The 16,108-nt window shown below is 34.7% G+C and overlaps 2 protein-coding genes across 2 annotated transcripts; both read right to left on the bottom strand.

Annotated features, from left to right (window-relative positions):
- Nucleotides 1–2,445: 2,445 nt before the first annotated feature.
- On the bottom strand, nucleotides 2,446–3,561 carry LOC132050155 (uncharacterized). Its single transcript, XM_059441240.1, has one exon. The coding sequence runs from the start codon at nucleotides 3,545–3,547 to the stop codon at nucleotides 2,957–2,959; it is 591 nt and encodes a 196-aa protein (XP_059297223.1). The 5' UTR covers nucleotides 3,548–3,561; the 3' UTR covers nucleotides 2,446–2,956.
- A 1,790-nt stretch (nucleotides 3,562–5,351) lies between these two features.
- LOC132050147 (tetraspanin-20) lies at nucleotides 5,352–9,774 on the bottom strand. The gene is made up of 6 exons (XM_059441229.1): nucleotides 9,358–9,774; nucleotides 8,453–8,552; nucleotides 7,604–7,684; nucleotides 7,396–7,500; nucleotides 6,653–6,853; nucleotides 5,352–5,766 (listed from the first exon to the last, which is right to left on the bottom strand). Exons 1-6 carry the CDS (start codon nucleotides 9,588–9,590, stop codon nucleotides 5,713–5,715), a joined length of 774 nt encoding a protein of 257 aa, XP_059297212.1. The 5' UTR covers nucleotides 9,591–9,774; the 3' UTR covers nucleotides 5,352–5,712.
- Nucleotides 9,775–16,108: the final 6,334 nt, after the last annotated feature.

Raw genomic sequence — 16,108 nt, 5'->3', positions numbered from 1 at the left:
TTTCAATAGGTATTCGCTAAGGTGATTATATCACATGCGCCCTGATTGTTTTAATCCGTATAAAGATTTCTGAAGCTTTATTGAATAATTTTCCAGGGAATCTTTATATACTTCAAGCATTTTGAATCCTTCAGGGATTTTCATAAAAATGTCATTGTCGAGTGAGCCATATAAATAGGCTGTGACAACATCTATCAAATGCATATCAAGTTTTTCATGAACTACCAGATTTATAAGATATCTGAAGGTGATTGCATCCACCACAGGAGAATATGTCTCCGTATAATCAATGTTAGGTCTTTGTGAAAATCCTTGTGCCACAAATCGTGCTTTATATCCTACGCCTTCATTTTTCTTATTTCGTTTTCGCACAAAAACCCATTTGTACCCCACTGGCTTTACACCTTCAGGTGTTCGAACTATAGGTCCAAAAACTTCACGTTTTTCAAGCGAAGCTAATTCAACTTGAATTGCATCTTTCCATTTTGGCTAATCATTTCTCTGTCTACATTCCTCGACAGATGTTGGTTCAAGATCCTCACTTTGTTGCATTATTTTAACAACAACATTATAGGCAAAAACATTGTCGACAATTATATAATTTCGGTTCCATATTTTTTCCTGAGGAGGCATAACTTATTGAGATCTCTTCATTTTCATTATTTTCAGGTACCTGAACCTCTTCCAAGGTTTTATCAGTTGTTACGTCTCGTTGCTTTTCTTGAGCAACCGCCTCCATATTATTATCATTTTGATTATTTGCTCCTTTTCTTTTTCGAGGATTTTTATCTTTTGAACCGATCGGTCTACCACGTTTTAATTGTGGTTTAGACTTATTTGCCTTAACTGATTGTCCTACCAGGACATCAACTCGAATTGGAGCATTAGCAGCTGGAATATGAGATTTAGTAATCCTTGATATGTCAGTGAATGCATCTAGTAGTTGATTTGTAATATTTTGCAAATAGATTATATTTTGAACTTCAAGTTCACGTTGATTTGTACGAGGATCTAAATGAGATAATGATATTGCATTCCAATCTATCTCCTTTTAATTTCTTTATTTTCTCGCCTTAATCCGGGTATATTGATTCATCAAAATGGCAATCAACAAATCTTGCCGTAAATAAATCTCCAGTCATAGGTTCCAAATATTTTATAATAGAAGGAGATTCATACCCAACATATATCCCCAACCTTCTTTGGGGACCCATCTTTGTACGTTGTGGTGGAGCTATTGGAACATATACCACACATCCAAATATTCTGAAATGGGAAATATTCGGCTCCTGACCACAAGCCAATTGTAATGGGGAGACTTGTGGGCCTAATCCGCACAAGAGTTGCTGCATGCAAAATAGCATGACCCCATACTGAAATGGGAAGTTCTGTTCTCATAAGCATAGGTCTAGCAATTAATTGGAGGCATTTGATTAATGATTCTGCTAGACCATTTTGAGTATGAACATGAGCAACCGGATGCTCAACTGTTATCCCAGTTGATATACAATAATCATTAAAAGCTTGGGATGTAAACTCACCAACATTATCGAGACGAATTGTCTTAATTGCATGATCTGAAAATTGTGCTCTTAGCCTTATTATTTGAGCAAGCAATCTCGCAAATGCCAAATTGCTAGTAGATAATAAACAAACATGTGACCATCTTGTAGATGCATCTATCAAACCATATAATATTTAAATGGTCCACATGGTGGGTGAATGGGCCCACATATATCACCTTGTATACGTTTCAAAAATGCAGGGGATTCAACCCCGACTTTAATTGTTAATGATCTAGTAATTAATTTGCCTTGAGAGCTGATGGTCTAGTAATTAATTTGCCTTGAGAACATGCATCACAAGAGAATTCCTTAAATTGAAGAATCTTCTGATTCTTCAAAGAGTGCCCGTATGAATTCTCTATTATTTTGCGCATCATATTAGAACCGGGATGACCGAACCGGTCAGGACAAATAATAAAACCATTTGAATTAGTAAACTTCTGGTTTACTATGGCATGTGTTTCTACCATGCTAATACTTGTGTAGTATAAGACGGAAAAAAGAGAGGGTAATTTTTCGAGCACATATTTCTTACCCGACATCATTGTAGTAATATAAAGATATTCAATATTTTCATCATTTGTAGTCTCAATATGATAGCCATTTTGGCGAATGTATTTGAAACTCAGTAGGTTTCTTTGAGACTTACTACAATATAATGCTTCACTAATTGTCAAATTTATTCCTCCGAATAATAATAAATTAGCTTTTCCGGAGCCTTCAATTAATCTTGTACTTCCAGTTATTGTATTAACATTGGCTTCTTTCATCACCAAATAAGAGAAGTATTTCTTATCTCTTAAAATAATGTGTGTTGCAGCACTATCTATAAGACATATATCATCGTAATTGATGCCGGGTCCAACCGATGACCGGGAATTTCATATTCTTCATAAAAATAAAAGGTACATTATAAGAAATGTGAGAACAAACAACTTTAGGAAACTGCACTAGAAATGTAGAACTAGTAAGACATGATATTTTAGGAAATACACTTAAGAAAAACAAACTAGTGATAAACATAAAAGTAAACAACAACTTTTCTCATAGTACTATTCCCCAGTGAGATGATCAGTTCTTCAGTCAATATCATCATAGAAGTCTCCAGCTTCTAAATGAGTAATATTTGAGAGGCTTTTAAAATCATCATCTTTATAAGCAAGATTTGCCTCAATATCATCATGTTTGTTTGAGGGAGCTGCTCCATCATTATTAGTACGAAAGGTCAAGTGTGCCTCCACGTTATTTTCTCTCCCTTTGAGAGAGGCCTGATAAAGCTTGACAAAATGATCGGGCGTACGACAAACACGTGCCCAATGACCTTTCATACCACATCGGTGGCACATATTAACTTTACCTCATGAAGGATTATTTTGAGAACCCTTATTGGTCTATTGTTTATTCTCATTACGCTGACGATAATTATGACGTCCCCTTTCACGTCCACGTCCGCGTCCACGTCCGCGTCCACGTCCACGACCATGGCCATGACCACGGTAATTATTTTTCCTTCTTTCAGGCTTATCATAACCTGCTGTTGCATTCACTTCAGGGAATGGAGCAGACCCAGTGGGCCGGGATTCATGATTTTTCATTAATAGAGTATTATTTTGCTTAGCCACAAGTAGGCATGAAATTAAATCAGCATACTTTTTGAACCCCTTTTCAAGGTATTGATGTTGTAGCAACACATTTGAAGCATGAAAAGTGGTAAAAGTTTTCTCCAGTGAGTGTTCATCAGTGATAGTTTCTCCACACAATTTTAATACGGAACTTACTTGATGGATAGCAGAATTATAATCAGTGCCAGTTTTAAAATCTTGGAGCCGGAGATGCATCCAGTCATATCGAACTTTCGGTAATACCGTCAGCTTTAGGTGTTCATATCGATCCTTCAAATTATTCCACAATTCAAGTGGATCTTTCACAGTTAAATATTCAGTTTTTAATCCTTCATGGAGATGATGACGAAGGAAAATCATAACCTTCGCTTTATCTTGACAAAAAAAAAAAAAAAAAAAAATTCTACCGTTATGGGCAGTACATAATCGTGTACTATATTCTTTCTTGTTAAGACAAATAGTTATGTTTCTAAAGTAATTATTATACTATGTATACTAAAATAACCAACTGTGGAATCCAGTAAAAATAATAAGCATAGTGATAAAGCATAATTTCAATGGGTAATCAGGTCTATTAGCCATATATTTAAATTATCCACAAAACTTTAATAGTTTAACAAGTATAGTTCAAGTTTTATATTATGATGGGAGAACAGTTTTCAAAAACACAGATAATAAAATCAGTATTTATTTGGCGGAATGTATTAATGTCCAGTGAGAATTGACAATTAAGCCTAATAATTTTAACATGCCTAATAATCTAACACTGGATCATCGAGACATACCTCGCGAGAAATGGCGTTCAACTTGTTCCGAAGGGGAAAACACAATTTATAAAGCCTCGTGTTGATAACGTGTTGTAAAATAAAATTGTGTACTAAAATTAAAAAGCAACAAAAGGCATAGAGAGAGAAAGAGAAAGCAAGGAGTAAAACTTTTCTATTTTCTATTTCTGGATATTTTTTCATCTACACCACATATGGCTATTTATAAGCAAAAGTAAAACTTGGGTAAAAGAGCATGCTACAGTGATGGCCACATGGCCTCCACATATGCTATCCACATTTATTCATAACATTATTTACATATATATATTTTTTAATTTTTTTTTTTGTTTTTTTGGCAAAATAAGGTTAGATGCATGGGTGCCAAGGAGAAGATGTGCAAGCAAATCTACCGGAATAAGGTGCGGAAATAAGATAAAGTTTTTTTAGGATAGACTGAAAAGGCTAAGCCAATCTCAATTAGAATTGAGCACACTTGTCACAATACAAAGGTGAACATATGCTTTCTTATTCAAATATTTTAAACTGACTAAATGTTATCGATTCTAAGCTACAATTTTAATTCCCTAATGAAGTAGAGTTTGATAAACATTGTTCTGTTTTATGACGAAGTAATTTTTCCCTCTTATGAAAGCCGAAAGCCATAAATTGTACTCTCTCCATCCCACAGAACGGGAGGAACAAGATCACATTCCAGAAATTTTGGCTCGTTAAAACAAACAACTCACACTTCTGAACTTTGAACACCATACAGCTATCTCCCTTTCACCACAAATACTCGAATCGGAGTATCGGACAATAATTTTAAAGAACACCTATGAATTATGAGGCAAGGGATCGGAAACAGCCTCGCTACCCCACAAAAGTTGAGGTAAGATCTGCGTACATTCTACCCTCACCAAACCCCACTTGTGGGATCACACTTGGTTGTTGTTGTTGTTGTTGTAACACCTATGAATTATGGAATATTTTTACATAATGAGAGAAATGCATCCAAACAGCATTTGTCAACAAAAACAGATCCTTATCATTATTTTTTAACGTACTTTGTGCTTTGCGTTGGTTAAAACTGTATAACTAAAGAAAAGAAATATTACTGTTAATTATTAATTCCCCTAGCTAAAATAAAAGGTCCCCATTTCCCTCTCGAGGAAGATCCTTATTCCTGTCATGTTGTCTGAAAATGTGTGTTGTGTGGTTCATATAGAGAACACCAGAGTATACTAGTTTTCTATGTATTTACTTCCTTCTCTTACAAATACATGATAAAATGTACCCAAGAAAAAAACATGATAAAATTGGCGCTAATAGAACAAAAATGGGGTTGCTCTGAGTGACTTCAGATTAGTGACTTCAGTAGAAAAATAAGCATATCAATGTAGCTTGAAAAACCATGCATTGAGACTCAATACACAATTGTTGCTACACCTGGAAGAATTAAAAAGAGATCAAATTTCACTATGACTCCAACCTAGAAATGCACTCTGGTAAAGTGCTTCCCACGCCCTATTAACAAGACCAATCAACAAAGGTGATATGCATTTCTATGCATTCCAGCCTTGCAATGTCTAAATCAGTATGCTTTCTGCAGACATATGTACAATGCCCTTACATAAACAGACAGCAAATGAAAGGTTTAGAATTTATGGTACACAATCATTGAACAAGGTTTCATACTCACGCATGTTGCCAGTTTCTCTATTCCATGAGATTCAACGTCCTCTGTGTTTCTTACTATCCTCATGATGGGTTTTGGCTTGGTATATGCTGCCTACCTTCTCCATCCAAATGATACTGGATGTCAAAGGTCAACAAGGAAAATAAATATTTCAGAAATATTAGTGTAAAGAGTGGATCATCAAAATCTAAAGAAACAGCCTTGTCCCAGATGGAAAACCACATAATAAATCTTGTTGAAGGAAGCAGATAAAGTTCATAAGGATTCAGCGTTGCAACAAATCAACCTAAGTTCACATGTTCCAAAATTAAGAATCTCATTTATTACTTCATAATAACAGTAAGACAGGGGCACAAAGTGGATAGTTGGACCACATACTGCTTTTTCCAAGAGGAGGACCACAAACTCATAAGTTGCACATATTGAAGGGAATATTGCTCAACCGCATCCAACTGCAGTCAATAACTGTATGATACGGCCAAAAATCTGCCTCCCTGCCTAACTAAATTTGCAGGGTCCCCATATTTGCAACTTCAACGTAATTCAGGTGCATCAAGTTTGAAGCACAAGCATCTCCGTTCGTACAAGCAACAACTAAAAATTATATATAACGATAACTAAAATGCAGAGTAACTGAAACTAGTCTCCTTACGAGCACTTGAAAAAGACCGCGAACTACCAACAAGACATGATAAGGTGATCTCTTAACCAGATTCAATAGTACGTGCTAGACCTGTCTCTTTGATATCCTTGAAGAATAGGTAAAAATGAAAGGGAACATAAGCACCTGAATTTCGCCTATTAGGGTTCCAACCACTTATTTACATATTAATCCGCAGAAAACTACTTTTACCGTTTAAACCTCGAAGTCCTAGAGCTCGTCTGAACAGCCAGTATGCTACTAAGCAAATTAAAACGACAGCCTAAGTGTTGCCCTTTAATATATTCCATTGAAAATCAATGGAAGATCACTGACATATATTAAACATCTTTTAAACATACCTTTTCCCTCATCCGTGAACTCCAGATGTCCGAATGGCCACCTCTTGCATCACCTTTAGCTAACACAGATGTTTGGCTTAAATGTGGATCAAGCAGTGGCTCCCTTGTTCTTCCAATAACATCATAATCTCCCTCCATATCATGGTTTATTCTAGGGCTAACCAAAGCTCTGAGAACAATTGAGAGAAATAAGGAGAATGCCTGGAAATGATGGCAAGAATAAGATTTTAGCACATGGACCATACACCAAACAAACAGTAAGAAGAAGATTTAAAACACCAAACCAATCACAAGAGCACAAGCCAAAAACCATAAATGGGTTCATCTTCTACTGTTTTGACCATGTCTTTCATTCTTGTCCACCACTCGTGCTCATAGGTTGAAAAACCACACTTTAGTGCGTATCATATGAAAAGAGTATATCCCGGGAAATTTCGCATCACTTCCCCAGTTAAAGAAAACATACTATCCGCAAGAACCCCCAAAGGCAAAGTTGATTAATGTAACATCAGGTAAAGTTGATTAATATAGCATCACTAATGTGACGTAAAGTTGATGTAACACCTTTTCAATAATAGCAATTGCACATTCTAATGCCACAGATAACATATACATAGTAATCCAGACTTTCTCAATTTCCACACCAATGAGAATCATCACCTAATCTGGATGACGGGTATTCAAAACAAACAAGAAAAATATAATAAAATCTTAGAAGACCTTGAAGTTCAAAGAAAACCTGCCTGGATTACAATGACAGCAATGCCAATCCACTTACAAATATCCATATTTTGTTCGATAAAGGTGCGAAGGCTGTGAAGTTCTCCAGTTGGGTCCATTGGAAGATCCTAGGAAGAGACAAAACAGGTGTCCGAATTTGAATTATTAACAGGTAAACCATGATAGAACCTCTACACCAGGAGAAGAGTAGATCTGAAAGAAACGGCTCACCTTCTCCCAACGGCGATCAAGTGCAATAAATGATACCAGACTTATTTCCAGGAGTACAAAAACCGTCATCAGCAAAGAGTACTAGTATTTTTAAGTGGTCAAGGCTGACAGTCAATCAGTAATAGCTGCTTATATCAATTCATGAATTAGCACTTAATTGAAGCTAGGAAACTTGAGAAGCAATATAATGATGTGCAGTCTAACAACTTTACGTTTTTATGCTTCATTTGGTCACCGTATAAAGCAAGAAAACAAAAAGACATAGTAGAATTAGGTAAAAAAACTTTAAGATTATAATATTATTTGCCTCTAAAGGGTCTACCGATCCGCTTCTCCCTTAGGAGTGATCCAAATTCCTTTCCTTCGTAAATAAGAACAGGAAGAGCTTTTTGCAATTTTTGAAGTAAGCGGACAACATGAATAACATCCAATCTCAAATTGATCACACTATCCATTTGAGATAATTCATGTGTTTAGTTTTCATTTTCTGCGAAAGAATCCCTTTCATCATATACCCTACTGGATTAAGTAGTTAATTGGTTGGTCGATTGATTGATTGATCGATCCTTTTCATCATATACTCTCCAAACATGGTGAAGGATGAAGATTCCAGGTCTGAGTTTCTCATATTACACAACTCCTATTCAGAGACAAAATATTACTAATAGACATCCACCTATGACAGAGCTGAATGTGCGTTCACTTCTAGGTAGCATATCATTTTCTTTCAGCTACAAAATCAACCCAAAAGATATGCATTGTACATAACAACTTAACGGTCATTATATTCACATCTATCAGAAACATAAACAACGGAAGCAGTGAAATGCAAAGGACAAAGAAGGATACAAAGCAAAGGCAACATCCATTAACAGCTTCAGCACCAACATGCCCTATACAAGTGATACAACATAAGATGATACCAATTCCCATGAATGCATATATAAACCTGAAGAAACAAGCAAACCATATCAATAACTTATCATATCGCCATAATCTACATGGAAGTGGTCAGCTGCAATTAAGTATAAGGACCCGTTTGGCCATAAAAGATATTCACTCTCTTTCCGGATTAATTTTTCACTTTATTTAAAAATTAATGTTTGGCCATGAAAATTCCAAATCCAACTTGAAATTGTATTTCAAATTTGGAAAACAGCTTATAACCTGTTTTCCAACTCACTTTTCATTTCTGAAGTTGTATGTAAAGTATATTCAAACCTGAACATTATTCCAAATATTCTTGCAAAAAGTATAACCAAACACAACTCCAACTCCATAAATTCCAAATAAACTGAAAAATATTTGGAATCTATGGCCAAACGCCTACTAAACTTCACGCTCAATTCTATCATTAGCATTCAATCCCTTCCGCCCTTTTGTCGCTCCAATTCCTTAAAAAAATGATCTCAAACTAACAACTATCAGGTATCACTTTTTTGCGAGTTTCCTACCTGAACTATCAGTTATTTGCGGTTTCTACCTGAACTATCACCAGCTATTTCTTAAAACACCCCTCGAACCTGACTAGACCAAGTCTTGAATACAATCGCCAAAAGGCATGCGACAACTTAATTAACCCATAAAATTTGGTCCACATGGACGCTGACTCTTTAATTCGAAATGTGTTTTGATAAATAATTTGTAATAGTTCAGGCATGAAACTCGCAAAAAAGTGATAATTCAGGCGTGTTTTTGACCATTATATCTTTTTTTTAAAATAAATAAAAATAGGAAAGAAAGAAACAAAATACCATGGAGCTGGAAGCGAATTTTTATTAAACTGATAGCCATCTTGAAAAGCTACAATTGAGGCCAAATTGGAGAATTGGGCATCATGATAATGAGTAAGAAGGTTGTGGTGATGTTGCCAGTGGTTAAGCATATAAGCAGAGTAAATGATAATGGAAACACCAATGAAGGTTTGTAAGAAATTGAGGAATTTCAAAACAAATGCTATGAGACCTTGGCAACATGACGTTGACATTTCTCTTCTACGATTCTATACAGAAAAAACCCTAATAATTTCTTGAAGAATTGACTTCTCTATGGTTTCTTCCTGTTTTTGTACATTTTTGGTCAAGCAAAAACTGATGATGATGATGATTGAGCTGGCAAAACGTTCTTTGTTTTTCTCTTTTTGTGTGTGTGTGTGTGTTTTTTCCCCTTTCTTTTCAGGAAAGTAAACTGAAATAATTGGGCCAGCTGTTTTTGTAGCATTTTTTTGCACGGATTGCCCTTCTTTTGGGGTGGTCTTTAAATTTCTTTCATCATATTTGTGTTCTTTAAGTTTTGCTTATTCGACTTGGATCTGAGGTTCTGGATTCGAACCTCCGCTCATGCATAAAATAAAAAAATAGTTTTGCAAGGCAGGGCTGGTGGGAGTGTATGCCGGATCCGGCATACAATCCTTAAGGAAAAACTAAAGTTATGCCGGAGGGGGCAGACTTTGCCTTGAGACATATATTTTATTTTTTTTATTTTTCAAGGCAAACTTTTAGTTATCTTGCGCAAAAAAGTTCCGCCTTATGGGACATAGTTTTAGTTATGCCTTAACTAAAAGTGTACCCCATAAGACATAACTAAAAGTATGTCCATAAGGCGGAACTTTTCCTGCGCATAACTAAAAGTTTGCCTTATAAGCGCAAAGTCTATGCCTTAAGGAAAAGTTATTTTTAGCCTGGAAAGATACTTTTGTTATGCTTTAATTAAAAGTCGACCCATACAAGGCATAGTTCCTTAAGGAAAAGTTTTGCCCCATACGCGTAACTAAACCTTGCGAGGAAAAGTTATGCCCTCCGATAACTTTAGTTTTTTCTTAAGGACTTTATGCTGGATCCGGCATACACTCCCCCAGCCCTGCCTTGTGAAATTATTATTTTATTCTATGCTTGAGCGGGGATTCGAACCCAGAACCTCAAGTATCCGAGCGAAGGGCAAACTTAAAGACAACAAATATGAGGGGCAAAATTTAAAGACCACCCCAAAAGAAGTACGAATCGCCCTTTTTGTAGTAGTGTTGGACATTGGTCTAGTTTTTGCAAAGTATTTTCATTTAATTGCACGGTTTGTTCTTCAAATGGATCGGTCTTTCATTTTTGGCCTTTAAAATCGAATTTATGCCTAACAGGACATAATTTCTTTAGGGATGTGGGACGTAACTTGTGAATATTATGAGGTGAAAATATAAATTTATGTTCTTTAAAATTGAATATATGCCTAGTGGGGAATAAGTTTTTTAAGTGCGCGGGCCATAACTTATACTTACATATTATAATGCGAAAATATAAATTTATACAAGTAAAAAATTCATTTTTTTGTGCTGATTGCCCTTCAAAGGCACTAGTCTTTAATTTTTTCCCCTCAAATTGGTGGTCTTTAATTTTTGTCCTTCACCTAATACCTGAGGTTCTAGGTTCGAATCCTAGCTCAGTAAAAAAAATTCACAAGGCAGAGGTTTGTAGCAAAGTTTGGCCTATTCGGACAAAAGTTAGGCCTTAAAGCAGAGGTTTGCCTAAGGCGCAGAGGTTTGCCTAAGGTAAACTTTTACCCAAAATTAGGCCTTAAGACAAATCTCTTCCTTAAGGCCTAACTTTTGCACAAATTAGGTCTATTCGGGCTAAAGTTAAGCCTTAAGGCAGAGGTTTGTAAAATTAAAAATTACCTAAAGGCAAACCTTTTGTCTTATGCCTGAAGCAGAAGGCAAAATTGTACCTTAAATTAGAGTTTGAAAATTTGCCTTACAAAAGTCTACCTTGCAAATTTTTTTAAAATTTTTTTAATTGAGAGGAAGGTTGAATCAGAAATTAAAAAAAAAAAAAAAAATCGAAAGACAAAAATTAAAGACTACCAAATGGGGGGGACAAAAATTAATGACAATCGTGCAAATGACCCCATTTGTTACGGAGGATAACAGTTAAAGCCCAGCACAAAATAGGGACATAAGTACCAATGACCCCACTAGTATTAGGATCTCTATGTTCTTTCGGTGTGAGTATGAGTGTTGACTATGTGAGCATGGCAGACGGGTGAACTTTAAAGAAAGGATCAAATCTTTATGAAATATACTGGACGGTGTATGTTCGTGCGCTCAACACTTTAAATTATAATGTATCAATGTATATATAGTTGTATTTGAATATTAATAATATATATTTTATATTATTAATAAACATACATAAGTTTACACTGTTTATATTTATATATATATATATATATATACACACACATACATTATGTTCAAAACACGATTAATATAAAATTATAGTTTGTGCTCCGTATCTAAAATTTTATTATATTAGTGTTTGCTACGAATACAAAGTTTGCAAAAATTTATTAATACTTTTTAAAAGAGAAGACTTGTTTAAAAGAAAACTATTTTCCTCTCTTTGAGATAAAACAATAAATATTTAAGCATCAGTTGATACTTTGAATTTTAATTCGATTAATTTAAAGGTGTAAAATATTCTATTGTTAATGTATGTAGATTGGACGTAAACAATAATTATTATTTTTTATCAAATTTTGATTTGGATAATTCTAATTCTAATTATTAAATTAATTTTACATATTTAAAACGAAACAAAGTAGAAATTTGATTTTCTATTTAAACGAAGAAGTACTATTTTTTAACTTTTGGTAAATATTCTTGGTTTAGCTCATTTTACTTGTCATGTTGTCTTTTGCATGATTTTTTAAGGAAACGTCAATTAGAATTATAATTTGACTAATTTACCTTATTCATTATTTGATCTCCATTTAATATTATTTTTTATTTTACGACATTAATCTCTTTTCACATTTATTAGAGTAAGAATAAAAATGAAAAAGTAATTAAATTCTATCTTATTTTAAAATATAAATATTTTAAGTATATTTATTTTAGTAAACATAACAAATAAATGACATCGCGGAATAGCAAATATAACAGTTAAATATCTAGATTAGATCTCAGACTAATATAAGAAAAGAAAGGAAATTGTATGGTTTGGCTACTTAACCTTTTGAAGAAAAGCAATAATATGGGGTTCATGTTTTTTTGTTATGATTTTAATTTCATTTGCTCCCACTAATGGGTTGATACGCATGTGGCAATGAATCCACCATTATTGACTTAATGGGAGTGTGATTTTTTAATATGGGGTGCACGGTTTTTTTTTTGACATTATTTTTTTTAAATATGGGGTCAACCTTTTTTTTTTATATATATTGCTTGTTTTTTTTAATATGGGGTCCACTTTTTTTTTCTTTTTTTCTTTTACATAAGTTTGGAGATATCCTTTAAAGGTGTAAAATATTCTATTGTTAATGTATGTAGATTGGACCTAAACAATAATTATTATTTTTTATCAAATTTTGATTAAGCTCTGAGTGAAGCTCCTGAGTTTCCATTGGCCCCTTTTCTAATTGAAGGAAGAAAGCTATTGAGTCAATCATTCAATAAAGAAAATAAGTAAAGAAAAAGAAAGGTGAACAAGAAGGGAATAAGCTCTCAAGCCTCGGAGGAGAGAAATCTCTTGTGGAAAATAGGCAATTGCCCAAAGATCCGACTAAGCCAATCTTGATTCTCTCTGAATGCTTCAAAGAAGAAGAGTCAGCCGGGAATCCAATTTATGCCTTTGCTTGTCTTCCTTGCTGGATGTGGAACTGTAATTCATCCTCTCAAATTATTAAATTAATTTTACATGTTTAAAACGAAACAAAGTAGAAATTTGATTTTCTATTTAAAAAAAAACTACAATTTTTTAATTTTTGATAAATATTCTTGGTTTAGCTCATTTTACTTGTCATATTGTCTTTTGCACGATTTTTTAAGGAAACGTTAATTATAATTTGACTAATTTACCTTATTCATTATTTGATCTCCATTTAATATTTTTTTTTACGACATTAGTCTCTTTTCATATTTATTAGAGTAAGAATAAAAATGAAAAAGTAATTAAATTCTATCTTATTTAAAACATAAATATTATAAGTATATTTATTTTAGTAAACATAACAAATAAATGACATCGCGGAATAGTAAATACAACAGTTAAATATCTAGATTAGATCTCAGGCTGATATAAGAAAAGAAAGGAAATTGTATGGTTTGACTACTTAATCTTTTGAAGAAAAGCAATAATATGGGGTCTATGTTTTTTGCTGTACAATAATTTCATTTGCTCCCACTAATGAGTTAATACGCATGTGGCAATGAATCCACCATTATTAACTTAATGGGGGTATGATTTTTTAATATGAGGTGCACGTTTTTTTTTTTTTAATATGAGATCTACTTTTTTTTTTTATATTGCTTTTTTTTTTTAATATGGGGTCATTTTTTTTACATGAGTTTGGAGATGGTGGGGCCCACTTTTTTGCCTTTTTTTTTTATATATTGCTTGGTGTTTTTAGTATAGGGCCCACCTTATATATATATTTTTTTTCAAGGTGACTGACGACGAAGCATGGGTTTGCTTCTATATAGTAGTAAAATGATCATAGAATTATTCGAAGTAAACTCACTTAAAATCATGGGCAATTCTGTGACTTTCCCTTCTTTTGGGGTGGCCTTTAAATTTTGCCCCTCATATTTGTAATCTTTAACTTTTGCCCTTCGGCTAAAACTCATGGTGTCACACCCTAATTACCAATAGGGCATGATGGGCACCCGACCCTTACTTAGGGCCGAGCGAACCCGCTGACTCTCGTGATACTCATAATCATATTGGGCCCTCAAATCATAACATAAGTGCAAAAATGAAAACCTTTCAAAGGACAACATGCTTTTCATCTTTTCCAAATCAAATAAAATCTTTGATCATATGAAATCAGTAATATAATGCATAATGATACATCGGCTTATAGAGCCGTTTACAAAACTGACATATCATACACGTGACTCTGTCTGCAAAGTCTCTAACATAGGACATGATGCCACATCATAAATGCTCTGACTCGGCAAAGACTCCGGAGGAAATGGAGCTCGCCAATCCAGCTGGAACATTTTTTACTCATCTGTATATACCTGTGTGGCATGAAACGCAGCCCCCGAAGAAAGGGGGTCAGTACGGAATATGTACTGAGCATGTAAAGCATGAAATACAGTAAACAGGATCATACTGAATCAGGAGTACAGAAAATTAGTACAATAACCAGAAACTCGTAAGGCTTGCCTTTGAAACAAAAATCATGCGTGTCAATATCATATCCAATTCATTCTGGGACTTAGAAACATAAGTGAATAGTTATCCTGTACGTATGCATATATATCGTGTCCCGACCCTCCAGTGAGGGACTCGGTAACTAAGATCATCATACACATGTCATCATACCATCATGTCATCATCATACATATATATACCGTACCCGGCCCTCTGGTGAGGGACTCGGTGAAAGAATCATATACATACCGTACCCGGCCGTCTAGTGAGGGACTCGGTGAATAACGTACCCGGCCCTTTCGGGACTCGGTGAATGAGAGCATATCATCATATATATATACCGTACCCGGCCCTCTAATGAGGGACTCGGTGAATAATGCAATAGACTGTGCACGAATACATACCTGGCCCGGGACTCGGTGAAAGATGTCATAGTAGGCACGAGCAGAGTAATAAGAAGCCACATACACATACACACATGAACCATCTTTGAGACTCGGCAAATACGTAAACAGATCAACGCTCGTGTCTCGGGATCATAGTTATGTCAAATATCTTTCGGATGCCCCTCGGAGACATATCACACATCATAAGCGTATCAGAGAATCGTAAAGATCATAGCCATATATCAAATCAATCCGAGCCCGTCTATGAAAGTTACGGGCGTTATTCATTATAGACCACTTAACGAGCATTTCATAGCAATCCGAGACCATACATGAAAGTTGGGGGCATTATACGCTATAAAACTTTCTACGAACGTTTCAAAGCAATCCGGTTCTGTCTATGAAAGTTACAGACATTTTTAGACATAGGACCCTTTAGGAACAAAACCGTTTATTCAACATTTTAAATCCAATCATATCAAAGACATAAAGACCATAGCTTGACCATATTAGGGATGCTAACATCAAGAAGCAAATATGAATCATAAATATGCTCGGAACTTAAGAATAGAGTTACCCCCAAGGCTCATAACATATCATAACTTACTTACGTCTAAGACATGCCAAAAGAAAGAAGGATAAGTTTTACATACCTCATTCGCTCCCTAAGCTAATCCAAACTTAAGTCTCGGGCTCTCCAAGAGCTACAATAACGTCAGTAAACACCAAACATTAGCTTTAAGTACTTAAGGATTCAATCCCAAGCCATCACCTTATTTACGTAAATTGGGCAAGATTTCCCTATAAGCTCAACAACCCCGAGAATTCAACTGCCAATATTATCAACAACAATACCAACAACATCAATAATGAATTCAAAACGCATTCTAACATTAGTAACTCTTTTCTATACAATGCGACGATATTTCATTTCCATTCAAATCAACCGCATACGATCAAACCAACATCAATAT

Source organism: Lycium ferocissimum, chromosome 1, assembly GCF_029784015.1.
Source record: "Lycium ferocissimum isolate CSIRO_LF1 chromosome 1, AGI_CSIRO_Lferr_CH_V1, whole genome shotgun sequence".
Lineage (NCBI taxonomy): Eukaryota > Viridiplantae > Streptophyta > Magnoliopsida > Solanales > Solanaceae > Lycium > Lycium ferocissimum.
Note: the sequence above shows the minus strand (reverse complement) of the source record. Positions and strands in the feature narration are given on the sequence as shown.